This window comes from Tenrec ecaudatus, chromosome 1, assembly GCF_050624435.1.
Source record: "Tenrec ecaudatus isolate mTenEca1 chromosome 1, mTenEca1.hap1, whole genome shotgun sequence".
In the NCBI taxonomy this organism is placed as follows: domain Eukaryota; kingdom Metazoa; phylum Chordata; class Mammalia; order Afrosoricida; family Tenrecidae; genus Tenrec; species Tenrec ecaudatus.
In genome coordinates this window covers 13,662,053-13,688,750 of record NC_134530.1, presented here as the reverse complement: position 1 = coordinate 13,688,750, position 26,698 = coordinate 13,662,053, and the positions used below count along the sequence as shown (strand labels likewise).

At 47.5% G+C, this 26,698-nt stretch overlaps 1 protein-coding gene across 1 annotated transcript; it reads left to right on the top strand.

Moving 5' to 3' along the window:
• Positions 1–1,245: 1,245 nt before the first annotated feature.
• Positions 1,246–26,698, top strand: LOC142443392 (lysosomal alpha-mannosidase-like). Its single transcript, XM_075544805.1, has 25 exons — positions 1,246–1,265; positions 3,716–3,926; positions 4,875–4,971; positions 5,195–5,368; positions 5,730–5,923; positions 6,352–6,484; positions 6,591–6,736; positions 7,296–7,412; positions 16,400–16,482; positions 16,566–16,686; positions 16,770–16,848; positions 16,991–17,100; positions 17,369–17,476; positions 18,028–18,144; positions 18,595–18,780; positions 19,561–19,658; positions 19,742–19,838; positions 23,113–23,228; positions 23,317–23,418; positions 23,608–23,695; positions 23,837–23,917; positions 24,452–24,688; positions 25,497–25,646; positions 25,736–25,850; positions 26,502–26,698. Exons 1-25 carry the CDS (start codon positions 1,246–1,248, stop codon positions 26,696–26,698), a joined length of 3,177 nt encoding a protein of 1,058 aa, XP_075400920.1.

Below are 26,698 nucleotides of genomic sequence, written 5' to 3'. Positions count from 1 at the left end.
GATGAAGATGATATACTACAAGGGGAAAAGAGGAAACAACACAAGACATTGGAAGATTTAATAAGTTGTTTAAGTTATTGAATGCAAAAATGATGCTCTGATATGTAAATTCCCAGCAAATTCACAATAAAAATTTGTTTGTTTGTTTAATGGCCAGAGGATGCAACTCACCAAAGAATGCCTTCAGGTGACCAACAGATGAAAAAGTGCTCACAATCACTAGCTAGCCAAGAAACGGTCATCAAAATCTCCATGAGATACCAGTTCACTCCAGCTTTGAAAACTGAAATTTCACACTCATTGAATCCATTCTGATTCACCATGACCCTAATAGGACAGAGCAGAACTGCCCCTTAGGGTATCCGAGGCTTTAAATCTTTATGATAGCCAAAAGGATCATCTTTCTTCCCTCGCGGTTCCAGACGGCTGACCTTACAGTGAGCAGCCAACATGAGACCCACTGTGCCAGTGGGGAGCTCCTACAACATTCATGCTGTGAGGAGGCATTGAGTTGGCGCCCACCCACAGCACCATAGGCACAACAGAACAAAACTGCCTGGCCCTGCATCCTCCTTATAATTGTCCTCTGCTTAAGCCCGTGGTTGCAGCCACTGTGTCAATCCATCTCTAGAGAGACAAAACCAGATTGCTAGTAATTAGATAGATAGATAGCTATATAACACAAGAACTGAACCATTAAATTATATAGATAGATAGATAATACAAGAAAAGAACAGTTAAATTATAAATTATAAAGCAGTGAGACACTAGCAGTCCTTTAAGACTTGAGGGTCGCCAGTTCCTCTTCTGTAGAGAGAACTGGGCTAAATAAACCCAGGCAGCAAATAGCAAAGCAGGTCACCAACTGTCGGTCCCCAGCTCCAGAGATGAACATTCCAGTCGTGTGGGCTTAAAGGGACCTTAACTTACAGCGACACATTCACAGGCTAGGCGTCCCACAGGGGGTGTACCCCTTAAATTGAGGCAAAGAACAAGCAAAGCAGTCGCACGCGGGTCCGATGATTAAAGAGTGAGAGACAAGCAAGGCGAGGCTCACTGAGCCATTTATCTCTCCACCCTCCGATTAAACCCACTTGTGTTTATTGGCCAGGCTGGCACAATAAACTATCGCACCCATGGTTGCAGCCACTGTGTCAATCCATCTCGTTGAGGCCTTCCTTTTTTCACTGCCCCTCTTTTACCCAGCATGGGGTCCTTCCCCAGGGGCTGATCTTTCCTGACAGCATGTCCAAAGTACATGAGAGGTAAGGCCATTTCTACCTCTAAGAAGCACTCTGGCTGCACTTCTTCCAAGACAGATTTGTTGGTCTTCTTAGTGGTTCATGGTACTTTTAATATTATTTTCCATCACCACCATTCAAATGCATCAATTCTTCCATTTCCTTATTCCGTCCAACTTTCACATGCATATAAGGCTATTGCATATATCATGGCTTGGGTAAAGCACACCTTACCCCTCTAAGTAACAACCTTGCTTTTCAGTACTCTAAAGAGGTCTGATGCATGTGAGCATTGGACACCGAATAAGGAAGGTGGAGGAAGAATTGACACATCTGAATCATGGTGCTGGCCAAAGATGTTAGGCCAGGTTGACTAGAGAAACAAATCCAGTGACATTCATCTATGTGTGAGAAAGAGCTTTATTTCAAGTAATTATGTATCAAGAAAGCATCCCAGCATGACACAACCCACGTCCCTAAGTATGATTTTAGTCCCTAAGCCCCTCTTCAGACTCACGCAGACACATGCAATGATACAGAATACAGTAAGAACGCAGGCTGGTATATGCAAAATCATGTGGATCCTAGCTCTCAGGGTGGCCAGCAGCTCTCAGGGTGGCCAGCAAGCGGGAAGGTCAAGGCAGAGAGAGAAAGAGAGGCTGGCCTGCAGAGAGCTATATTTTTCGGTCGCACCTCCAAAGGAGATTATATAGCTGCCACCTGATTGACAGACTAGGCTCCCCCCATATCTTCTTACAGGTGTCGTGTTGGCACCAAAAAAACCTAACCATCAACCAAGAATATTGAAAATATCATGAACTGCTAAAAAAAACAAACAAATGGGTCTTGAAAGAGGTATGGCCAGAGTGCTTCTTAGAGGCAAGGCTGGTGAGATGTTGTCTTACATAGTTTAGGCATGTTGTCAGGGGAGACCAGTCCCTGGAGAAGGGCATCATGGCGGATAAAGTAAGGGGCAGTGAGGAAGAGGAACACAGTGGCTGCATCAATGGGCTTAGGCATTGGGACAATTGTGAGGATGACACAGGTCTGGGCAGTTTTTGTTCTAGGCATAAGGTCAATGACACCTAACAACACAGAAAATGGAAGCCCACAACACATTTGGAAGGTCCCACAGGAATTACCCCCCGGTTCAGGAATGTGAGTAGCCTGGCTATCAGACAGAGCGAGCATGGTGAAGTCGATGATGGCGCACGTAGTCACACTAAATGTAACACCTCATCATTTGCTCTCCCTTGTGACCCATTTTTATGTTGTTTCAGATCTTAACATTTTCTGCTTTCTTTTCGACTGAGATTTTTCTGGTTTGTTTTGTCATTGTTATTGGGTTGCTTTTGCTTGCTTGCTTTATGCGTGTGTTTTGTATGGGTTTCTGCCATCCTCCCAATTGTCCTTGTGCTTGAGCCCATTGTCGTGGCCAATGAGGGTCTTCCTCCTTCTCCGTGCCCCTCCACTTTACCAAGCATGCTGCTCTTCCGCAGGGACTGGTCTCTCCTGAGAGCATGTCCAAACCACGGAGACAAAGACTCGCCATCCTTGTTGAGGCAGGGGTGTTTTCAAGACAGATGTGTTTGTTATTTTTCCCATCCTGGGTTCTTCAGTAGTCTTCACGTATCAAGCCAGAAACAAAGGAGCCAGAACATAAAGCCAGAACCCTTAAGCACAGTGCTCTCATCTATTTCCATGTTGTTGCTCTTTCTTCCCCCAAATTCCTCAGACTTAGTGGCAGGTGGTTGAGCCTTTTTGTTGGGATCCAGTTTTGTGTCAGCCCCAATCAAGGAGCTGATTGAGAGACAAGAGTGGGAGCGCTGAAGCCGTGGGAAGGGACTGCACATGGATACCTATGAAATCATCTAATTTCCTGTTGACGAAAGGAACATGGAGACTGGTATGTGGGACCGTCCACATCTGGGCCTCCAAGACTCAGGTCTGACCGCCTGCTTCCAGAACTCAGACACTGGTTCCTATAAAGATCGACCCTAGTTCTGGTCACCTCCAGTAAGATTCAGATCTATGGCCCGGGATTGGGTAATATTTCGTTTCGTTGTGCGTGGTCACTACGTGTCAGAGCTGCCTGAATTGCACATGATGGCAGCATTTTTTCCACATTGCTACCTTCTCAGGGAACGTCACCTTCTGGGCATCCTGAGGTCCAGGGTCTTTCCTCACCCAAGTTCTGACTGGGATTGCCTGGACAGCTACCCGGGTGATGTAGATGGGTGCTTCCCTACACCAGCGCTTTCCCTTAGCTGGTCCCCAAGAGGATGTCCGTCCATCCGCTGCAGTTCTCTGAAACACCAGGTTCCTGTGAAGTCTCAGTCCAAGCCTCAGACTTTGCGTTCCAACCTGTGTTCCCAGGTACCATCTTCAGCTAACTCCAAACCCCACCTCCGACCTGCCTCTGCAGCTCTGATTGGCTGGGCTGATATGGAAGCTTGACCTTTGTTCTGTCACAGTCCCAGCAAAGGAGCCAGTAACCGTGACATTCAGAAGGTGACGGATACAGCTGCTTGTGACTCCGGGATCAACCCGGATCGGGACATATCTGGAATCATGGCCACAGCTATAATCATGACCAACTCCTGTGTGCCAGGGGCTCACATCCCCTCCTTGTTCCTTTTTCTTTGGCTGCTGGTGGTGGTTCAAGTGTCTGCAAGTGGTTACAAGGTGTGAGACCCTAGATGGGAAATTGTTAGAGTTGGTCTGTACCGAGGTTGGGGAGGGCCTAGAGTATTTGTGTGCTTGAAAATATGGTAATAAGTTTGTTTTCTGTGTTCGTGTGTGTGTGTATGTGTGTATTTTCAGTGGCGTCTCTCATGTCTTCTACTATTGGTAGTCTATGTCATTGTTTAGTCTAAGAATGAGATTAACTTTGGGTGTCTTATTCCGTGTCCAACATGGAACATGTTTAAATTTCTACTTGTATGAGGGAATCTAGGATAGATAAACTCCTCAGGACCAACAGTGAGAGTGATGATACCGGGAGGGAAGGGGAGATAGAAAGGGGGAACTGATTTCGGGGACCTACATATAACCTCCTCTCTGGGGGATGGGTAACAGGAAAGTGGGTGAAGGGAGACGGCGGGCAGTGTAAGATAAGATAAAATAATAATTTATAAATTTTTAAGGGTTCATGAGGGAAGGGGGAGAGGGGAAGAAGGGGGAAGCGGGGAGGGAGGGGGAGGGAAAAAAGGAAAATGAGCTGACTCCAGGAACCCAAGCAGAAGGCGAATTTTGAGAATGATGAGGGCAACGAATGTATAAAGGTGCTTCACTCAATTAATGTGTTTATGGATTGTGATAAGAGTTGTATGAGTCCCAATAAAATGATTTTTTAATATATGAATAGTTGTTCTAGTTTTAAGTCAAAAAAAATTCTACTTGTATGTATATGAGAATGTGGTTGTGTGTCTGAGTGTAAACCAAAAAGGGACATGTTTCTCAATGGAACATGATCCTGGAGAGACCGACCACACAAGGGATCCCTCCTCTGAGTCATGGGCACACTGGATGATCTGGTGCTCAATTCTCACCCTACCTGTCCAGAGTTGAAGGCCGGTGAGTGGGGTAGGTATGCTGGGTACTAAATGCTGTGTGTTTGGGGTCCCTATGCAGACATGCCCCAGCGTTCACCCTGACATGCTCAACGTGCACTTGGTGGCCCACACACACAATGATGTGGGCTGGCTCAAGACAGTGGATCAGTACTTTTGTCAAGGTGAGCAGAGGTCTGGGCCCAACAATGTAGAAGACTTCCCCCCGCATTACCCATTCCTCTGTTGAGCCCCTACTAGCCCAACAATGCAAAAGACTCTTCCCCAGGTGACTCACCTGGCCAGAGACATAAGAGCATGGGCTTTGTTTGCTAATGAATTTCTTGTTCTCAGTGGTCGCTTTTCACCCGGGTCTTTATTGTTCATCTGCCATCTACACAGACAGATCCGAGAATCTTTTTGACTGTGTGATAAACATCTTGAGCTCGGTGGTGAAATCCCTTTGGGCCAATCCCACACGGCGCTTCATTTATGTGGAGATGGCCTTCTTCTCCCGCTGGTGGAAGCTCCAGAATAAGGAGATACAGAAGGGTGTTCAGGACCTCGTGCACCAGGGTAAGCTTGCTTCGTGAGAGTAAACAGGCAGGCGCTGGTGACTTCCATTTCTGCAAACCTCTCTTTTTATTTTCAATGGGCAGGCGTTTACACGTGTGTTACTCGCCCCCTCTGCAATGAACCTGTACCCAGAGAACTCCACCACATGTTTCAAGGCCTCTCCTTCATTGGCCTCCCCTCTTAAAAGCCAACCCCAACCCCCAGAGGAGAATTTGCCCATCCTCTCCATTCCCTGGCCCCACAGGATCATGAGTTGACCTCGCCATCCAAGTCTGGGTGTTCACGTGGGTACTCTCACCCTGGCCTCTTAGTAGACACTAATCTGTGTCCTCTGCCCTTCACCATGTCCCTTCCTGGCCAGGGCGCCTGGAATTCGCCAACGGTGGCTGGGTGATGAATGATGAGGCCACCACGCACTATGGCGCCATCGTGGATCAGATGACACTCGGGCTGAACTTTCTGGAGAACACGTTCGGCAAAGATGGGCGCCCCCATGTAGCCTGGCACATCGATCCCTTTGGTCACTCGCGAGAGCAGGCCTCGCTTTTTGCTCAGGTATCCCTGAACCCAATCTTTGAATCTATCCATGCCATGACCCCTTGTTTTATTTTGGCTTCTGCATGTGCTCCCGTACTCTGTAAACAGCTAGTTGAGGCGCCGCCCTTCATCATATTCCGTGCCCCTTTCAACTCTTCCCCCTTTCCAAATTAGACTTGATCCTGCCCCTAGCTTATTCTGGCGGACCCAGTTAGTTTGCATCCACATCCACTCTGAATTACAGAGCTGCCCCAAGTGTGAACCAAGAGTGGAGTCGTCAACTACATTGATTCCACGCCCTTTCTTTCATCCAGCAGGGGATGTTTGGGTTTTAAGAATGGAATGTGATCACCTTGACCTTGCCCCTTTCAAGCTTATTGAGAGAGGCTGGGAACTGGGTTTCAAACCTACATTCCTTGTGTTCTGAGCCTGCTCCCTGATCCCAGATGGGCTTCGATGGCATCTTCTTGGGGCGCGTGGACTACCAGGATAAGGCTATTCGAGAAAGGACACGGCAGATGGAGCAGGTGTGGCGGGGCAGTATGAGCCTCCCACCTCCCACTGCTGACCTCTTCACCAGTAAGTGAGTGTCCTTGGTCTGTGGGTGGGTTGGGAAGGCATGCTCTTGACCTTCTGCTGGGGTCCTTAGCAGCCCCTTCGTTTCATTCCATGGCCTGGCCTGCAGGTATTCTTCCCAATCTCTATGAGCCACCAGCTGGATTTTGCTGGGATATAAAGTGCTTCGACTCACCCGTGGTAGATGAAATTAACAACCCGGAGTATAATGCAGACATAGTGGTGGCCCAGTTCCTGAGAGTAGTCGCTGACCAGGTACCTTTGACCAGGACATGGCCTGAGCCAGGTACCACTGACTGGAACCTCTGAGGCTCATAGTCATCCTGTAAATTTCTTGCACAATTAATTTCTTTTTTAAATTTTTTTTGTTTTTTTAACAATTAATTTCTTTCATAACATTATTATCACCATGAAGTCAAAGAAACTGACCGCGAGGAAGGTAAATGTGAGGTGAGTATGCACGTTAGCCCATAATCACAAAGTTAGTGAATGGCAGAGGCAGACTGCGAGCTCAGGCCGTCTGCTTCAGGAGTACAGATGCGCATCCTGTACGTGTGTGTGTGCTTGCTCTGAAGCACGTAGCGTCCTTCCTAACTGCACGCACACTGTTCAAGGAACACGGGGCACCGCATTGGCTGTGGGGTGGGTTAAATATTTATGGTAATTGAAAATGTATTCTCACACGCCACCCTCCTCCATGTCACCATCACCAGACATGCATGCGCGTGTGTTCTACAGTCGTGACAACTCAACTGGACCCGGAGTAAGGCTTCAAGGCACCGTGGTCTACAGAAACCCATTCCTTTGTCTCTAGGCCAGGCACTACCGCAGCAACAACATCATAATGACCATGGGCTCAGACTTCCATTATGAGAATGCTGAACGCTGGTTCAAGAACTTGGACACGCTCATCCAGCTGGTCAATGCACAGGTGAGCACACCCACACCCCCCATTGGACTTTGTGTGTCAACGGCAAAGGTAGCCTGGAAGGATGACGCTTCCTCTTGATCTCTCAAGTCAAGGCAGAGAGTTGAGTTCGTTGCTTATGTAAATAAAGGAGAGCTGCGTTTAGGAGCGCATCTTTTCCACGTAGGACAGAGTCATGTCTTACATTGGTTTGTGGAGATGAGTGGTATGCCAAGTTTGGTACATATTCAGAGATGGGACTTAGTAACCGTAATTGCTCCCCAAGATTGCTAATTGTTTATTTTCCTAAGTCTGGGGCAAGTTGTCTTTGAAAAGATTTAACACGGATTCTGGTGGCCATAAATTTCCATGACTATCAGTATAAAACTGACCGGTGTAATATAATGGCAAGATTTTGCCAATCCTCCTGTGAGCGATCCATGCACCTAATTTATATGGTCTCTTTCAGCAAGATCCTGTATACCTTAAATGTAATATCAGCAAACTGCCCAAGGCTCTTGGTGGACTACAGGGTTCTGATTTTGGTAGTCCTACCCAAGTGTTTGGTGATATTACAAGCTAGAAAGGTCATATAAAGGTGATCCATCACACTGCCACAGGAAAATCAGTCAATACTAGACCTGTAGGAGAGTTTTATCTTCAGGGCCTAGATGTTTACTCCAGGCTGTCCAGTGATTTTATATATGTTAAGAACCTAGAACAATACCTAACATAGAGTAGTGATCAATAAATGTTAGAGCTTGCTGTTTGTTATTAATTCTTCTGACTGGAAAAGTTTTCTTCCTCCTTCAAGGTCATGGAAGCAAGGTCCCCTCCTCCAGGAAGGCCTCCCCTCAAGTAAAGAACGAACCTTTGCTCTCGTGTTGTTGTTGCTGTTGTTGTTGTTGTTAGGTACCTTCGAATTAGTTCTGACTCACAGCAAGCCTATGCAAAACAAAACGAAACACTGCCCAGTCCTGCACCTTCTTCACAATGATTTTTATATTTGAGCCCATGGTTGCAACCACTGTGTCAATCCGTCTCATCAAGGGTCGTCCACTCTTTGCCTAAACCTAAGCATGATGTCCTTCCCTAGAGACTGGTCTATCCTGACACTATGTCAAATTATGTGAGACACAGCCTCAGCATCCTTGCTTCTAAGGAACAGTCTGGTTGTACTTCTTCTAAGACAGATCTGTTTATTCTCTTGGCTGTCTGTGGTACTTTCAATATTCTTGGCACCGTAATTCAAGTTCATTGATTGTCCTTCAGCTTTCCTTATTCTATGCTCAACTTTCACGTGCCTAGGAGACCATTAAAAATGCCATGGTTTGGGTCACGTACAACTTAGTCCTCAATGTAACATCCTTGCCTTTTGACACTCTGAGATCTTGTGTATGTTAGGATTGAATGGTGGTATGCTTGTGTATAAACCATCAAAGAAAACAAGTGATAATGTCTTAAGTCATACCCTCTACTAAGGTAGAGTCTTAAAGATGCCCCCAAAGAAACAAAGAATATAGCTTGGCTCACACCCTCTACTAAAGTTGGGTCTTAATCCCACCCTAATTCTGCCCATTCCACTCACTGTCACTTTGTCATACTGTGATGGCTTGTGTGTGTGCTGTGATGTTGGCAGTTATGCCACTGGTATTTCCAATATGAACAGCATCACCCATAGTAAACAAGTTTCAGCAGAGTTTCCAGATTAAGAACGGACTACAAAGAAGGAATGGGCTGTCCATTTTGGAGGAAACAGTCCCTGAAAATCTTATGGACCGCACTGAAACTGAGACCTTATCAGACACTGAGAGCCTAAAAATAGAAGCCAAATATCGTCAGAGGCAGTGACAGGTGAAGAGCCCCTCAGATCAGAAGGCACTCAAAATGTGACTGAGGAAGGGCTGCCTTCTCAAAGTAGAGTCGACCAGAATGGCATGCATGGAGTGGAGACAGTGAGCACAAAGCCTTTGGGAACTTCATTTCTTGGAAGGCTGTCACAGAAAATGAGAAGAAACAGGTGCAAAAATCTACTAATCATCGGAACTTAGAATGTACAATGTATGAGTGTAGGGAAATTGGAAGCTGTCAAAAAACAAACGGAATCCATTAAGATCAATAAACTGGACATTGGTGGTGTTAGATGGTTAGGTGCTGTACAACTCAGTCCGACACCATCCTTGTCGGACAAATGTCATTCCCACAGATTCTCCCCTAACAGCTATGCTGCCTTACAGTGAGCACAGGGTCGAGTCTGTCTCCCTGGAGGAGGAGACATTCTTTATCTCCTCCCACTGTGGTGCCCATCCCCCCTCATGCCTTACCTCAATGCAGGTATTGGGTTTCCTCACCTATGAACCCAGGGACTTTACTGTGATTACCGCCCACCTTGTGACATATGTAACTCCTGAATATGCATGACTCATGGCTATCTTTAAAAGCCCCCAAACAATAAAGATGCTCTCTCCTCCAGTCCCAATCCTCCTCGGTCCCCACTCCTCTGGTCCTCCTTCCCTCTCCCTCCTTCCCTCCTTACCCACTCCCTCTCCCTCCCTCTCCTCCCCCGGCCCCGCCCCCTGCATCCCGCATCCCCACGTGAACCACCAAGAAGGGCTGAGGTGAGCATACTACCACGAAATGTGTCTGACTCCTTTATTTTGCTCTCTCTGCTATTTCTTATTCTCTCTGATTTTACTCTCGTCTTCATATGTTATGACCGTATATCGGACCCATGGTTACTTGTTAGGGCTGGCTATCCTGACACATCCTCACGACTGTTTGCACATTTGAGCACGTCATTGAAGCTCCTGTGTCAATCCTTCTTGGCGAGGACCTTCTTTGCTGCCCCTCCACTTTCCCAAGAATGATGTCCTTCTCCGAGAACTGGCCTCTTCTGATAACTCGCCTGTTCTGATGTATGTGAGACACAGCTCTCTATCCTTGCCTCCAAGGACCATTCTGGTTGTATTTCTTCCAAGACCGATCTATATGTTCTTTTGGCAGTCCATGGTACTTTCAATATTCTTCATCCACATCATAGTTCAAATGTATTGTGTTGTTGTTGTTGTTGTTTTTGGTCTTCTTTATTCGGTGTCCAATTTTCGCATGCCTATAGGGCCACTGAAAATACATGTCCTGGGCCTGGCACATCTTACTACTCAAAGTAAACTCCTTGCTTTTCAATGTTTTAAAGAGACCTTGTGCTGCAGATTTACCTAACTCATTTTGTCACTTGATCTCTTGATTGCTGCTTCCATGAGCATCAACTGTAGATCCAAGCAAGATGAAACCTTTGACACCTTCTGGTTTTTCTCTGTTTATCATGATGTTTCTTACTGGTCCAGTTGTGAGGATTTTTATTTTCTTTGCATTGAATTCTAATCCATACTGAAGACTTCAGTCTTTGATCTTCATCGGCTAATGCTTCAAGTCCACCTCCCTTTCAGCCAACCAGATTGTATCATTTGCACATCACAGCTTGTTAATAGCTGGGGTATTAGTGAGCTGAAATAGACTGGTATTGGCCATTTTTTATCAGAAAATCACGTGGATTGCTATGCCAGAAATGACACGATCAAGAGGAAAGGCATTGCATCCAATATTGAAAAGGACAGTTCAAGATCTATCTTGAAGCATAACACTGCCTTTGATAAAATTATATCTATCCCTATTCAAGAAATCAAGTCAATGAAAATATTACTCAAACTGATGCACCAACCACGAAATTCTGCAACAGTCTTCAGTCTGAAACTTATCAAATGAAAATCAAGATGCATTGATAATTATAGGCAATTAGAATGCAAAAGTTGGAAACCGAGAGGAAGGAGAAATAGTTGAGCTATATAGCCTTGGTGATATAAATGCAGCTGGAGATTACATGGTAGAATTCTGTGAGATCAAGGATTTGTTCATTTCAAATTCCTTTATTTTGAACAACACAAAAAAATGACTATGCGGGTGTACCTCTCCAGTTGGGATACGCAGAAGTCAATTGTAGTCTGTGGGAAAAGATCATGGGACTGCTCAATATAAGTAGTTAAAACTTGGCCGGAAAGACTGTGGAACAGACCACCAATTGCTCCTATGCAAGTTCAGGTTGAAGCTGAAGAAAAGGAAGACAAGTCCACGAGAGCTGAAATACGACCTTGAGATTGATTGATTCAGTGGCTGCAAGAGTAGACTTGAACATAATAACTATGAGGAAAGGCCTGTTTTACATTGGGCCAGTGGTTAGAACATACCAACCACTCCATAGAAGAAATGTGAAGCTGTGTGCTCCCGTAAAGACATATGGACTGTCTTGAAAACCCTAAGGAGTAGTTTCCTTTTGCCTTGTAGAGTCTCTATGGGTTGGCAGTGGTTTATGGCTTTTGTTGTTGCTGTTAGCTACTCTTGAGTCAGTTCAAACTTATAGTGACCCTATGTACAATAAAGCAAGACAGTCAGTCCTGCACCATCCTCACAATTGTTACCTTTGAGTCTACTGTTGCAGCCACTGTGTCAAACCAAGTCATTGAGGGTCTTACTCTTTTTCTTGGAGTTTATACTTTACCAAGCAAGGTGCCCTTTTCCAGGGACTGGTCTCACCTAATGACAAGTCCAAAATACATGCTTACCATCCTTACTTCTAAGGAGCATTCTAGTTGTGTTTCTTCCAAGTGAGATTTGTTTTCCTGGTAGTCCATGGTATTTCCAATATTCTTCACATGCACCATAATTCAAATGCATTGATTCTCCTTTGGTCTTTCCTATTTATTGCCAAACTTTCACATGTATACAGTCGATTGAAAATACTACGGCTTAGGCGAGGCACTCCTTAGTGCTGGCTTTTCAACACTTTAAAGAGGTTTTGTGCAGAAGATTTTCTTATTGCAATATGCCCTTTAAATTCGGGTCTGTTTCCTCCAAAAGGATTCCTGGTGAATCCCCGCAAGGTGACATTCCTGACAACTTCGATCTTCGTTATCATGATGCTGGCTATTGGTCTGGTTGTGGGATTGGGTTTTTCTTTACATTGAGTTGCAATCTCTGCTGAAAGTTGCAGTCCCTGATGTTCATCAGCGGGTAAGGCTGTGTCATCTGTGTGTCAAAGGTTGTTAATGTCAGTTCCCGCCATCATGATGCTGCATTCTTCCTCATAGTTAGGCTTCTCAGATGATTTGCTCCGTGTACAGTATACATATTGAATAAGTATGGTGAAAGGGTTCTTTCAACAAGCATTCCCTGGTTCTATTCTTTTTTCCAACATTTTATTTTTTAATCATTTTATTGGGGGCTCATACAGCTCTTATCACAATCCATACATACATTCTTTGTGTCAAGCACACTTGTACATCTGTTACCATCAGAATTCTCAAAATATTTGCTTTCTACTTGAGCCCTTAGTAACAGCTCCTCATTTCCCCCCTCCTTCCCAGTCAACCCTCCCTCATAAACCCTTGGTAATTTATAATTATTATTATTTTGTCATGTCTTACACTGTCCGACATCTTCCTTCATCCACTTTTCTGTTGTCTGTCCCCAAGGGAGGGGTTCCCCCTGTTTACCCCACCTTCCCTTCGCCCTCCCAGTATCACCACTCTCACCACTGGTCCTGAGAGTTTTGTCTGTCCTGGATTTCCTGTGTTTCCAGTTCCTATCTGTACCAGTGTACATCCTCTGGTCTAGCCAGACTTGCAAAGTAGAATTGGGATCATGATAGTGGAGGTGGCGGGGGGGGGGGGGAGAGAGGAAGCATTTAAGAACTAGAGGAAAGTTGCATGTTTTATCGTTGCTACACTGCAGCCTGACTTGCTCGTCTCCTTCCCATGACCCTCCAGTAAGGGGAAGTCTAGTTGCCTACAGATGGGCTTTGAGTCCCCACTCCACACTCCTCCTCATTCACCATGATATGAATATGATTTTTGGATCTTTGATGCCTGATACCTGATTCCATCGACACCTTGTGATCACACAGGCTCATGTGTTTCTTCCATGCTGGCTTTGTTGCTTCTTGGTTAGATGGCCATTTGTGTATCTTCAAGCCTTTAAGACTCCAGAGGCTATATCTTTTGATAGTGGGCACCGTCAGCTTTCCTCACCACATTTGTGTATTCACCCACTTTTGTCTTCAGTGATCCTGTCGGGAAAGTGAGCATCACGGAATGCCAATTTAATAGAACAAAATGTTCTTGCATTGTTAGTACCTGAGTGGAGGCCCAATAATGACTGCCTCTTAGTCTATGTACAGGTTTTCCATAATGAAATGCTCTGGAATTTGATTCTCCTCAGTTGTACACAGTTTATTATGATCCACACAGTTGAGTGTGCTGCATCTTCAGTGCAACACAAGCACACACATTTATACTATTCTCTACTTTCCGTCAAGATCCATGCCACACCATCAATGATGTCGTCATGCCGTGTCCTCTTCTAAATCAAGCTTAATATCTGGCAGCTCTTTGTTGATGTACTGCTCCAGCTGTTGTTGAATTATTTTCAGCAAAGTTTTACTTGCATGTTATACTGATTATATTGTCAAATAACTTCCATGTCTGTTGGGTTACCTTTCTTTGGAATGGGCACAAATAGGAATGCCCTCTAGATGGTTAGTTAGTGTAATACTTTGTGTCAACTTGGTTACACCTTTGAGAAGATATGGGTGGAGTCCATCCTTCCAGTCAGGGCATCTCCTTGGGAGTGGTGCCTACTTTATAAGTGATGGTGTGGATAACTGGTCTCTGTCTTCTCCCTCTTTCTTCCTGCTTGTCTTGGCTGCAACAATGGGCTCAAGCATAGGAACCATTGTGAGGATGGTGCAGGACCACGCGGCATTTTGTTCTGTTGTGCACAAGGTCACTATGAGTCAGAACTGACTCAATGTCACCTAACAAGAACAACAACTTGCTGGGCAAAATACTGATTGATCCAGAAAGCATCAAAAGAAGATGGAAATAATACAGTCACGACACCAAATAAAATGACTTCACAGTCAACCATTTCGAGGAAGCAAATGATCAAGAACTAGTGATACACATGGAAAAAGTTAAGGCTGAACTGAGAGCATCAGCCAAGGCTCCAAGTGTTGAGGGAATCTCCATGGTTATGTTTCCAGTAGCTGACGAAGCTTGGAGATCCAAGATGGCCATGTCAGCTGAGCCACTCCTAATCCCTCTCCCAAGAAAAACTTTGGAATTGGCGACAAACTTTCCGCGGCCTGAGTTCCACGTCTCCCATGAGAAACACAACCCCCTGCTAATACCATTGCAGTGTCTCAGAGAGAGTAATTAACAGAGCCCAGAAAGAAAAGGGGGAAAAGCCGAGGACTCTGTGCTGTCTGGCAGGAGGCCTGAGGTCCCAGCTGCTCTCTGTGAACCATAGTGGAGGACTGATGGCCCCTCCCTCTCTGTCCCTACTAGTTAGCATTGCTCTCCCAACATAATTGGAAAGAGGCTGAGTTAGAACCTGGCCGGAGGATTCACAGGCATCTAAGCCCTGCGACTGAGAGTATCCTAACCTATTCATTTCACACCAGTCAGAGAGGGGAGATTTATGTTTGTTTTGCACTGGCTTTTAGCACCTGGAACTCTTGGGGATTTGGATTGTGGCAGGACATCTCTGGAACACCAGGATGACTGACAGACCCTGTGCAGGTGCAGAATCAGGAGGACATGTGTTAGGGGAGACCATCAGTTCAGCAGTGAGTAAATGTTTCTTCCTGGGCCCAGGACTCAAAGTGCTAATGCCTGCCTGTCCACAGGTCCGTGCCCAAATAGTAATTGGGCCCAACACTGACACACAGGCCCTGCAGGAGACAGCACTGGGGAATGTTGCTGTAAATAGTCACTTCTCTCCAAACCTGCCACACTGGTCTGGTCAATCATTGCCAGGCCCTCCCTGGTAATTTTGGAACCAGACTCAAAACCAAGATTTTGACAGAGACAATGTTTGTTTTTTGCCTGTGGTTCCAGCTGAGGTTAGACTGGTACCGAACTGCCTGGCTAACCTTGGCTCTCTGGATTCCACCACAGGGGTTTTGGGGACTGTTTTGTATTCAGAGACAAATATAAAAAACAAAAAAATAATGACACTGTCTCAGAAACAGCAGTCGGTCTCTGTCAACTTGCAGAAACGAGATAAAGCATCTCAATTGTGGTAACTACATAATCTGTTGTCAATTTGAGACTTAAGAGTGAAGGGGTGGAGTTTATCCTGTCAATCAGGTCACTGCTTTATGACCTCATTTAGAGGCACCATGGAGATAAATAACTAGCTGGAGGCAGGACACACGCTCTCTCCCTGTGAGACATTCCTGTTGAGAAGACACGTGGAACTATACTAGAGCCCTAGAGCTGAAGGAGCCACGTGGAGACCTCTACCAGTGTTGAGATACTTTCACTGCCACTGGATCCACAAGACTTTCCATCCATTGGCCTGTGATCTTCCTGCACTTGGCATCATTGCATGTGTTTCATTGAGTCTAAAGAGGGATTTATAGATTGGTATTGGACATATAGGCTAATATCAGACTTATGGACTTAATCTGGACTGTGCTGGGGTGTTTTCTTGATATTCAATTGTTCTGATGCGTGTCTATGAATTTGTTTCTCTAGTCTACCCAGACTAGAATCTACACATCAATTACTTGCAATACATAGAGACATGGACCTAGAGGAGCCAGCTCCGGGAGGAGGAGAGGCCTATGCATCTTCCCGTTAGGGAGATTACAGCAATGGTCCTCAGTCACTTTGAGCGACCCTAGGAAAAATTAGAAATAGAGATGGGGGGAGAAGAACGCAAGTGATAATACTGGAACTCAGGAATGCTCAAAAAGACCAGTCTGACAAATTGAATGAAAAGCTAGAAATAGTTCAGCAGTCAGGTTTTAATTTTCACCTGAGGTGAAATTCATGTGTCTGCCTTCATCATCCGACTGGAGTAGGGGTGAATACGTTGGAATGAGCTCACCTTGTGCTTCCAGGAAGGCAGGACTCCCGGAGGACTCATACACACACCTCTCTTCCCTCCAACAGCAGGCCAGCGGGAGCCAAGTCCACGTGCTCTACTCCACCCCTGCCTGCTACCTCCAGGAGCTGAACAAGGCCAACCTCACCTGGTATTTAGCGGGGAACGGTTCTGGGGTAAGCGGGATGCCAAGAGAGCCCCGATTCTGCTGCCCTCAGTGCCTCGCCACCGCAGGTCGGTCAAAGAGGATGACTTCTTCCCCTACGCCGACGGCCCCAAATCCTTCTGGACGGGTTACTTCTCCAGCCGGCCGGCCCTCAAACGCTATGAGCGCCTCAGCTACAACTTTCTGCAGGTGGGTGTCTGGCTCAACTGGTGCCAAGGGGCGGGCACCCCAATGGGCAGGCTTGGTTACCCCAACACATCCTTGCCTGCCAGGTATGCAACCAGATGGAGGCGCTGGTGGGACCTGTGGCCAACGCCGGACCCTTCGGCGCTGGAAACAGTGCGCCCCTCAGTAGGTATTGGGCCAGCGAGGAAGGAGCGGATCTGAAGCTAGACCTGTCATTCAGCCGCCCCTGGGACTCCTCCCTGTAAAGGCCTTCCTAGAGTAGGGGGGGTGGCCCCCCAGGACCGCCCTGCTCCCTGTCCCACCCTAGGGGAGGCGATGGCCGTGCTCCAGCACCACGACGCCGTCAGCGGGACCGCCCGGCAGCTCGTGACCGATGACTATGCGCGCCAGCTCGCTGAAGGCTGGGGACACTGTGAGGTGTGAGCGGAGGCGTCCGCAGGAGAGGGGGCGGGGGGGCGGGACAGGCAGGTAAGGGCGGGGCCAGAAGGGGCGGGACAAGGTAGAGAAGGGAGCACAACCCGGCAGCCACAGGGCCAAAGTCTGCATCCCTGGACTTGCACGTGCGCAGCACTTGACCACCTGGGAGGGAACCACAAGAAAATGCAGGGTGAAATACGCAGGCGCACGGAGGGTTCCTTGAGAAGGGGCCATCGCCGACCCGACCCTCTGCTCTCCCTCCTCCCAGGTGCTCCTGAGCAACGCTCTGGCCAGACTCAGCGACTTCAAGCAGAAGTTCACCTTCTGCCACAGACTCAATGTCAGCGTCTGCCTGCTCAGCCAAAAGCTTTCGAACGTGAGCCTGCCCTGAGGGTTTCCGTAGGAACGGGTGTGGTTTAAAGGGGGTTCTGCTCTTGAAATGCTGGGACCAGCAGCAGGACCCGTGGTAAGAGACCCAGGACGGGTGGACAGAGCCTCATAGAAGAGGGACTCGCAGTCCTGGCAGTTGAAGTACGCGGAGAGCAGGAGGAGAACATGGGAGAGCTGGGACTTCCCAGGGGTGACAGCAGGAAGGACGAGGAGGGCCTCCATCAGCCCAATAAATAAATAGCTAGGGTTCTGGAAGGAAGGTGGAGAGATCGGGACCAGGCACAGAGAAAACTGGGGCAAGAAAAGTGGAGACAGGGCCAGGGTCTAGGAACTTGGACAGTCAAAGGATTCGATGATGGATTATACTCTTGAACAGATGTGTCTCTAAGAGCAGATGGTGGTAGACCTGTCTACACTCAGGCAGGTCCTTAACAGAATTGAACTGGCGAATGCTGCCAGCCTCTCCCAATGGCATGAACTGGTGGGTTGGGTAGTATAAAGCCTGCTCTGACAAGCTGCTTCCACCGCCTATCCCAGTTCCAAGTCCTCATCTACAACCCCCTGGGGCGCCAGGTGAATTGGATTTTGAGGTTGCCAGTCAGCGAAGGCCATTTCGTTGTGCTGGACCCTAATGGACAGACCGTACAAAGTGAAGTGAGCCCCCCCCCATATATCTCACCCCATGACTATGCACCTCCTTGGATATCTCCCACCCATGACCATTTAATCCAGAAAAATGTCCCATCCAAAATTGCCTGTCATGTAGCTATCTTGAATATATAATTCAAGATATATATCCCAACATCCTCTTTGAAGATCTATCCTCTCATGAGTATAGCTCACCCCTTGACCACTCTACCCAATGAATAGCCTTCATTAACTCTCCTACTGCGCTGTTTTTTACCCCATTAGTGACGCTTCCTTTTTCCCATAAATTTCTCCCTCAATGCACTCCAATATTTCCCACAGCATTCTTCTTTTTCTTGATTACATCAGGAGCAGTCCTTGCACTAGCTTGGGCCACCCCAACCCTGACTCAGAGGGTGGCTGTATGTGTGCCTCCATAGATCTCTGCCTCAGTTTTCCCTCCTCCTATGGCATCAGGTTGTACAGCACCCGCCCCTGGTCAGCACAACGCACCCTCCAGAGCTGCTATTCATGGTCTCTGCACCTCCTCTGGGATTTCACATCTACTCTGTAACCCAAGTCTCTCTGAAGAACCCTGCAGCTGACCTCACCAAGTCTAGCCCACAGAAGCCCCAGTCCTCTGACCTGGTTATTGAAAATGAGGTAGGACTCGGGTGTTAACACCTTTCGCCTCTTGACATCTCTGAGTTCTATGTCGATCAAGAAGCGAAACATGAAATTCACTCCTAAGAGAGAAAGGGGCAAGAAAGATTCAATTCAGTCCTAGGAGAGACAGAGGGCAAGAAAGAGGATAATGCATTATAGGTGAGAATAATGTGTGTTATTTTTGATAAAAGTTAACATTTTTATTGAAATGTATCAAGGGTAGAGATAGTATATTGTCAGGGTGAGTGAGTGGCAAGGATGGACCAAAGGCCCATAAGAAGGCCTCCCTGAGAAGAGAACACTCCATCGTTCCCTGGAAAGGGGTGAGCGGTGCAGGAGTCTGTGGTGGGGTACTCCAACAGAAAGCGTTTATGGACCGTTTGAGGTACTGTATACAGATCGGTGTGCTGAAAGTAGAGTGAGTGAGTGAGGGGTAAAATAAGGGCAGGGCGTTGTGGACCGGTCGTTTAGGTTTCAGAGAGCCACAGGGAAGGTTGCATTTTACTCTTTGGGCATGTAGGGTAGGGAGGCAAGAGGTCTGGTAGGTAGTGACAGCCGTTTACTGGAGGGAGATAATCAAGGCTGACCATGGTGGAGAGAGCACTGGTCCAGACGCTGTATAAAATTTGAAGAATCGGCAGTTTATTGACAGATAGATCATGGGTTGTGAAATAAATGAAAGATGACCCTTATGCTCGTGATATTCTGAGTGTCTGGATGGACAGAGCTTGCATGGCAGAGACCAGAATCATTCACAGTAGCCTCCTCTCTCTCCAGCACACCCGGGCTGTGTTTGATGGCCAAACAGGGATCTTAAAGGAGATTGAGAGCCTGGACCAGAAGCTGCTGTTACGTGTCCACCAGACCTTCTTCTGGTAAGGAATGGACACCGGTTCTGGGAAGACGCCCAGGGACAGAACTGGTCTTGACCCCCTCTTCTGGATTGCACTTGCTTCAGGTATAACGCCAGCTTCATCTCAGGAGCCTACGTCTTTGAACCTGAAGATTTGAATCCACTGCCCAAGAGTTTCTCACCTGAGACACACCTGGTGAAGGTGTGGAGTCCGGGGTAATGATGCGGGTGTCAGAAAGCAGTGTGGTGGAAAGGAAATTACATGTGTGGGTGAGAAAGCCTGGTTTGTTGGTGTGCTTGGCTCTAGGAAACCTGAGGATCCACATCTCACAAAAATTAGAGGGTTGGTTTTGTTTTTTGAAGTCCTATGATTTTGTTACTTATGGGCTTTGCCTCTGTGGCTGCTTTTTGAGGGCTATATATGATTTGTGGAATGTTAGTTACGGAAACAGATGTTTGGGGCTTTCTCCTTTGATGTGTGAAAGTTTTAGCTTGTACTGTGCATCAGAGAATTCACATTCATAGCTATGAATGCCAAAACTAAACCCACTGCCACTCAATCTATTGTGATTCATATACTAATCTTACCAAAGGTTTGGTAGATGGTAAATCTTTACCAAGACAAACAGCTTCATCTTTCTCCTGTGGAACGGTGGATGAGTTTGAACCATTGACCTTGTGGTGACCAACCCAATACCTAACCCACAGCAACGCCAGCACTACTTGTGCCTATCTGAAGACCTTTACAAAATGGGTTTACCCAGGGGTGCATATTAGCACATTGATTGGACATTGGTTGGCTCGCCTATGGTAGAAACCATGACTCCACTCTAACTCCGCATTTGAAGGACCTGAAAGGGCCATTTAGGAGTCATATGCAGGCAGGCGTTGAAATGTCTTCCAGTAGTGGTCAGGCGGCTGGTGCTCATTGAACTCACATTTTATCTTTTTGAAAGCTTCACATGTGATGTGAAAATCTGAGGATTCACCCTGCTTGCTGAAAGTGGGGATGACGTGAAGTATGTGCTGATGAAGATCAAGAATTGCAGCCTTCAGTATAGATGACAACTCAATGTAAAGAAGACCCAAGTCTTCACAACTGGACCAATAGGTAACATCATCATAAATGGAGAGAAGGTTGAAGTTGTCAAAGGTTCTCTCTTGCTTGAATCCACAATCCATGGAAGCAGCAGTCAAGAGAACAAAAGAACCATTGTCTCGGATAAATCTGTTGCACAGGATCTCTTTAGAGCATTGCCCAGCAAGGACGTTACATGGAGGACTAAGGAGCGCCTGACCCAAGCCATGGTATTTTCAATTGCCTCATATGCACGTGAAAGTTGTACATTGAATACGGGCGACTGAAGAAGAACCAATGTGTCTGAATTATGGTGCTGTAAAAGGATATGAAAAATACCAGGGACTGCCAAAAGAGCAACAACAACAAATCCATCTTAGAAGAAGCACCACCAGAATGTTCCTTAAAGGCAAGGATAGAAAGACTCTTGTTGTCAGGAGAGAGCAGCGCCTGGAGGAAGACATCAGGCATGTTAAGCAAACGGACAATGAAAACAGGAAGGCCCTGAACAAGATGGATTGACACAGAGGCTGCATCAGTGGCCTTGGATTTGAGAAAAATTATGAGACTAGAGCAGCATTAACAGTGTTTCATCCTGTTGTGCATAAGGTCAGAACGGAATTGAAGGCATCTAACAACAATCACAACAACAAGAGAGAATGGATGAATTGCCAAAAGCATTTATGTATAAGAAGCAGGCTGCACAATGGTCTGTACTTGACTGTTGTGGTTGACTGTGTAGTCAGTTCTGACTCATAGCAACCCTAAGAACAACAGAGCAAAACACTACCCAGTCCTGCACTAGTCTCACAATTGTTCTTATGTTTGAGTCCATTGTTACAACTACTGTGTCAATCCATCTTGTCTAGGGCCTTACTCTTTTTCACTGCCCCACTATTTTACCAAGCAGGATGTCCTTCCCTAAGGACTGGTCTCCCCTTACAATATGTCCAAAGTACATGAGACTAAGTCTCGCCATCCTTGCCTCTAAGGAGCATTCTGACCGTACTTCTTCCAAAACATGTTTGTTCTCTTGGCAGTCCTTGGCACTTTCAATGTTCTTCATTAACACCATAGTTCAAATGTATCATTTCTTCTTCAATCAATCTTATTAAATGTCCAACTGTCACATGCATAGGAGGCTATTGAAAACACCATACCTGGGGACAGGTGCACCTTAGTCTTCAAAGTGACATCTTCGCTTTGCAAGCCTCTAAAGAGGTCTTGTGCAGCAGATTTACCCAATTCAGCTGGTCTGTTGCTCTCTCTACTGCTGCTTCCATGAGCATTGATGGTGGATCTAAGCAAGGCAAAATTCTTAACAACTTCAGCTTTTTCTCTACTTATCATGATGTTACCTATTGGTCCAGTTGTGAGTTGCGATCCATACTGAAAGTTACAATCCTTGATCTTCATCAGCAAGTGCTTCAAGTCCTCTCATTTTCAGCAGGGTTATGTCATCTGCATATTGAAGGTTATTAACATGCTGCACTCCTTCCAATCCTGATGCCACATTCTTCTTCATAAAATCCGGTTTCTCTAATAAATTTCTCAGGATACAGATTGAATAAGTATGGTGAAAGGATACAGCCTTGGCACACACAGCTCCTGATTAAAACCATGTGGTATGCCCTTGTTCTGTTTGCACACCTGCCTCTTATCTGTGTACCGGGTCCTGATGAACACAAGGCAGAGTTCTGGAATTCCCATTCTTTTCAAGGTTATCCATAGTTTGCTGTGGTCCATAGTTTGTATGTTGAATGTCAGCGGCTACTCCCTTGAAAATAGACAACCTCTCCCTCCTTCCTACTCTCTCCTTAGTTTGGACAGGCAGCTGTAATGTGTTCATCATGTCTGACCCTGTTGGTGTGTGAAATGCCAGCCTCATAATAACATACAAGCCACCACAGTAGAAAATTCTAACCAATGAGTGGGGTTTTAAGAAATACCTGTAAACGTTAGAAAACTGAACTATCTGTAATGGCAGAAACCAGCGACAGCTAAGGAAAGGTTGGAACAGGTTCTCAAAAATGGGAAGTCACTTTGGAGTCTGATATATAGGTTCATTATGCAACTTACCGAATTGATTATTTCATGGAAAGATGTGTGTGCATCTACATTTTAGAACTTGTACACTTTGAATAAGTAACATTATTTTATGTGATTTAGAACTAAAAAATAACTATTACATGTGCGATGGAAACGGAGAAAATTAGGGACAATGAGCAAAGTGTAGACTAGATAGACATGAGGGGCCAACTTTAGGACCGTTAGGAGGTGGAGCTTGGGGGAGAGTTTACAGGTGGGTAGCATTTGCAGCTGAGGCAGAACGCGGTAGGACTCGGCACTGCTCAGGCTATGGCTTACCACAGTCCCCACCTGTCCCCCGTGCCAACAGACAGCCCTGGTGCAGGAGGTGCACCAGAAGTTCTCAGACTGGTGCTCCCAGGTGGTTCGTCTGTACCCAGGACAGAGACACTTGGAGCTGGAGTGGACGGTGGGACCAATACCACTGTGAGTGGGCAATGGCTGGATCACAGGGGGCCCCAGGGAATGGTAAACCTTGGGTGTGGTCAAACCTCTTGCATTGAATCTGGCTTAGAGATGATGTTGGAAAGGAAATCATCAGTCGCTTTGCCACGGTGCTCAAGACAGGTGGACGTTTCTATACGGACAGCAACGGCCGGGAGATCTTGGAGAGGAGGTGGGGATGGGTATGACAGAGGAATGGAGTAGTGGAGGTGCGGCTATAAGGCAAAGGATAGTCTACGGCGTGCCTGAGTCTACAGAGTGATAGGGGAGTATGGGAGTGTCACAGGGGTGTTGGAGGAAGAGATGAGGAATTAGGGGATTCGATCACCAGCACTGGCAGACTTCCTCCTCCTGACTGTAGGAGGGATTACCGACCCACCTGGAACCTGAACCAGACTGAGCCAGTGGCAGGAAACTACTACCCAGTCAACAGCCGCATTTACATCACGGTACCTTCAGACCCCCGGCCTGACCTCCACTGTGCATCTCATCCTCAAGGCTGTGTCCTCGTGGCCACCACCTCTGTGTCCTTCATGCGGGTAGGGCAGCCATGTAGAAATGCTTCTCACCAAGACACCCTCCCTCCCCAGGATGGGAACATGCAGCTGACAGTGCTGACTGACCGCTCCCAGGGAGGCAGCAGCCTGAGGGATGGATCCTTGGAGCTCATGGTGAGTGGATCCTAGTCCCAGGCCAGGATCTTCCCACCAGGCTTTTTCAAGAACCCCCACCTGCCCTCAAACTAGTTTCCATTCACATTACACCACCCCACACTTACTCTTTCTACTCAGGTTGTCCTAACTAACTGGTGATCCTCCACTGGTCCTTGATCATTTGTTTATTTGTTTGTGTCCCGATTTTATGTCAGGTAAACCTCAGGATAGGATTCGTTAACTAAGATCTTTAAAAGATGGGAAACACCCTCCTCATACCTTTCTCTAGGTCACTCCATCAATTCCTTACCCACATTCTGTCCAGGACTCTTGTGTGCCCAGGTCCCCACCTTAGGTCCTATCCCTTCCCTCATCCTATATCTTCTTGGATCCTCTACCCAAGTTTTACTCTCAATCCCTTGAGGGGGACTCACTTCCTGGTCCCCCGAATCCCTATCTAATCCTCCACTCAGGACTCTCCACCAAACCTCCTCCTTTCTGGTCACCTCCTCTCTCAGACTCACATCTCTTCTCTGGTTAATCATCTGCCAGGTGCACCGCAGATTGTCCACAGATGATAAAAAGGGTTTGCAGGAGCCCCTGATGGAGATGGGTCCAAACAGGAAAGGTCTGACTGTGCGAGGCCGTCACCTTGTGCTACTGGACAAGACCCAGAATGCTGCTGCCAGCCACCGGCTGCTGGCAGAAAGGGAGGTCCTGGCTCCACAGGTAGTGTTGGCCCCTAGCGAAGGCTCCTTCTCCCACAGCAGCGGCAGCCCACGCAGAAAGGTGAGATGCTGAGGCTGAAGGAATAGAGGGAGGAGTCAGGAGGGAGCAGAGGAGACAGGATGGTGGACACAGAGATGATTGGGCAGGTCTGTGAGAGGGCTGAGGAAGGGATTGCCCACAGTATGGACAGTGCCTGGACGTGGCAGGGATGGGCAAGCCTACTTCCTGGCCGGTCTTTCTCCACCTGTCCTGGTACCCTGTTCTTCCTGAACTTGAATTTTTGTCCTGGAGTAATTCTAATCCTAGGACCCTAGAACCACGCAGATCTTGATAACTCAAGGTCCCTTGCTACCATTCCGGGTTCCGTCTTGCTCAGTCTGGTATCTCTTAGTTTCCAGCCTCCCCCTGCACCCACACACCAATTCACCCTGCCTTTAGTACTTGCAACAGTTTGACCTGCACCCCCAACTCAGTGTTCTCCATCTCACCATTGGTTCCCCTGGGCTCCACCTTCCACATTGCCCCTCCCTGTTCAGCAACCCCAATAGACCTCCCATCTGCTCTTGTTTCTGCCCTATCCTGTCTAGGCTCAGCCCCACTCCGCCCATTTCCAAACAACACACCCCAACGTGGGCTCAGTCCTGCCATGAGCTCATCTCCTGCCTACAGCCAAGCCCCATCCTGCCCAGCTCAGTTCTGCCCAGCTCCTCAAGGCTCAATTGGGCCCCACCCATTGGAGGGTCTGCACAGCCCTCCAATGGTTGAGCCTTTCCCCTCTCCAGTTGTGCCCGCCTCTCTGAGGATTGACAGCGCCCATCCCCTGACAGCGCCCTCCTGCCCCTCCCCCCACCCATCTCATCCTTGGCAGGTGTTCTCAGGTCTGCGCAGAGAGCTGCCCCCCGCTGTCCGCCTGCTCACACTGGCCCTCTGGGGGCCCAGGAAGCTGCTGCTGCGCTTGGAGCATCAGTTTGCTGTCGGGGAAGGCAACCTGAGCTTGCCCGTGACCTTGGACCTGAGGGTGAGCAGAGCACAGGAGGAAAGGAGAAGAGTGGGAGGCAATCCCGCTGTGCCCCAGCCCTGCTCAGCTGGCCCACCCACTCTCTGCAGGACCTGTTCTCCACCTTCACCATCACTCACCTGCAGGAGACCACGCTGGCGGCCAACCAGCCTCGGGACCGCGTCTCCAGGCTCCAGTGGACAACGACCAAGGATGGGAACCAAGGTGGAGAAGCAGAGTCCAAAAACGCACTGCCATTGAGCCAATCTGATCAGTAGTGACCCTACAGGACAGAGTAGGGCTGCCTCTGGGTTTCCAAGTCTGTAAATCTTTAGGGGGCGTAGAAAGACTTATCTTTCTCCCACAGAACAGTGGTTGTTCTAGAACTGCTGACCTTGAGAAGAGCAGCTTAACTCATAATCCATTATTCCATCACGTTCTTAGAGAGTCCAAATGGAGTCACATAAAAACACAAACCAAACTCTCTCCCACAGATTAGATGGACTCCTACTCATGGACAGGCTGTGGTTTAGAGAACTGCTCTTGGGCTTCTTAGGTCTTAAATTTTAACGGGAGCAGAAATAGCCTCATCTTTCTCCTGTGCAGAGGAATGAGGGTTTGGACCGCTGGCCTTGTTACCAGTTCAATGCACAGCCCCTCATGGCTCCTTTCAGATGCCCATAGGAGGAGTATAAAGGCTATGACTGAAGGGTCCCGGTGTGCAGGGGGCAGAGCTGGTTTCCTGTCAGGCTCAGCAACAGGGGTTGAGGTCCTGGGTTGACCGAGCACAAGAGAGGCTGTGAGTGTGTCTATATAAGATGATATCCAAACTTGAGGGAAGTCACCTGCCTGCCTTGTCCCCTCCTGCCACCTCAGGCCCTGCCCTCCACACCCCTACCTCTTCCCTGGATTCTGCTGCCATCACGCTGCAGCCCATGGAGATCCGCACCTTCCTGGCTTCCGTCAGATGGAAGCGGTTTCCACACGTCTGGAGCGCCCCCCTCAAAGCTGATGCGCCCTCCCCCACAGGCTGGGCGAACCGCTGCCTCTCCATCCTCCTCTTGCTGTTGTAA

Coding starts and splice junctions, on each gene's coding strand:
- LOC142443392 (XM_075544805.1), top strand. CDS start 1,246: ATGTCCAAAGTACATGAGAG. Junction 18,781..19,560: donor ACCTGGTTATTGAAAATGAG/GTAGGACTCGGG, acceptor CTCTCTCTCCAG/CACACCCGGGCTGTGTTTGA. Junction 19,839..23,112: donor CTGAGACACACCTGGTGAAG/GTGTGGAGTCCG, acceptor CCGTGCCAACAG/ACAGCCCTGGTGCAGGAGGT.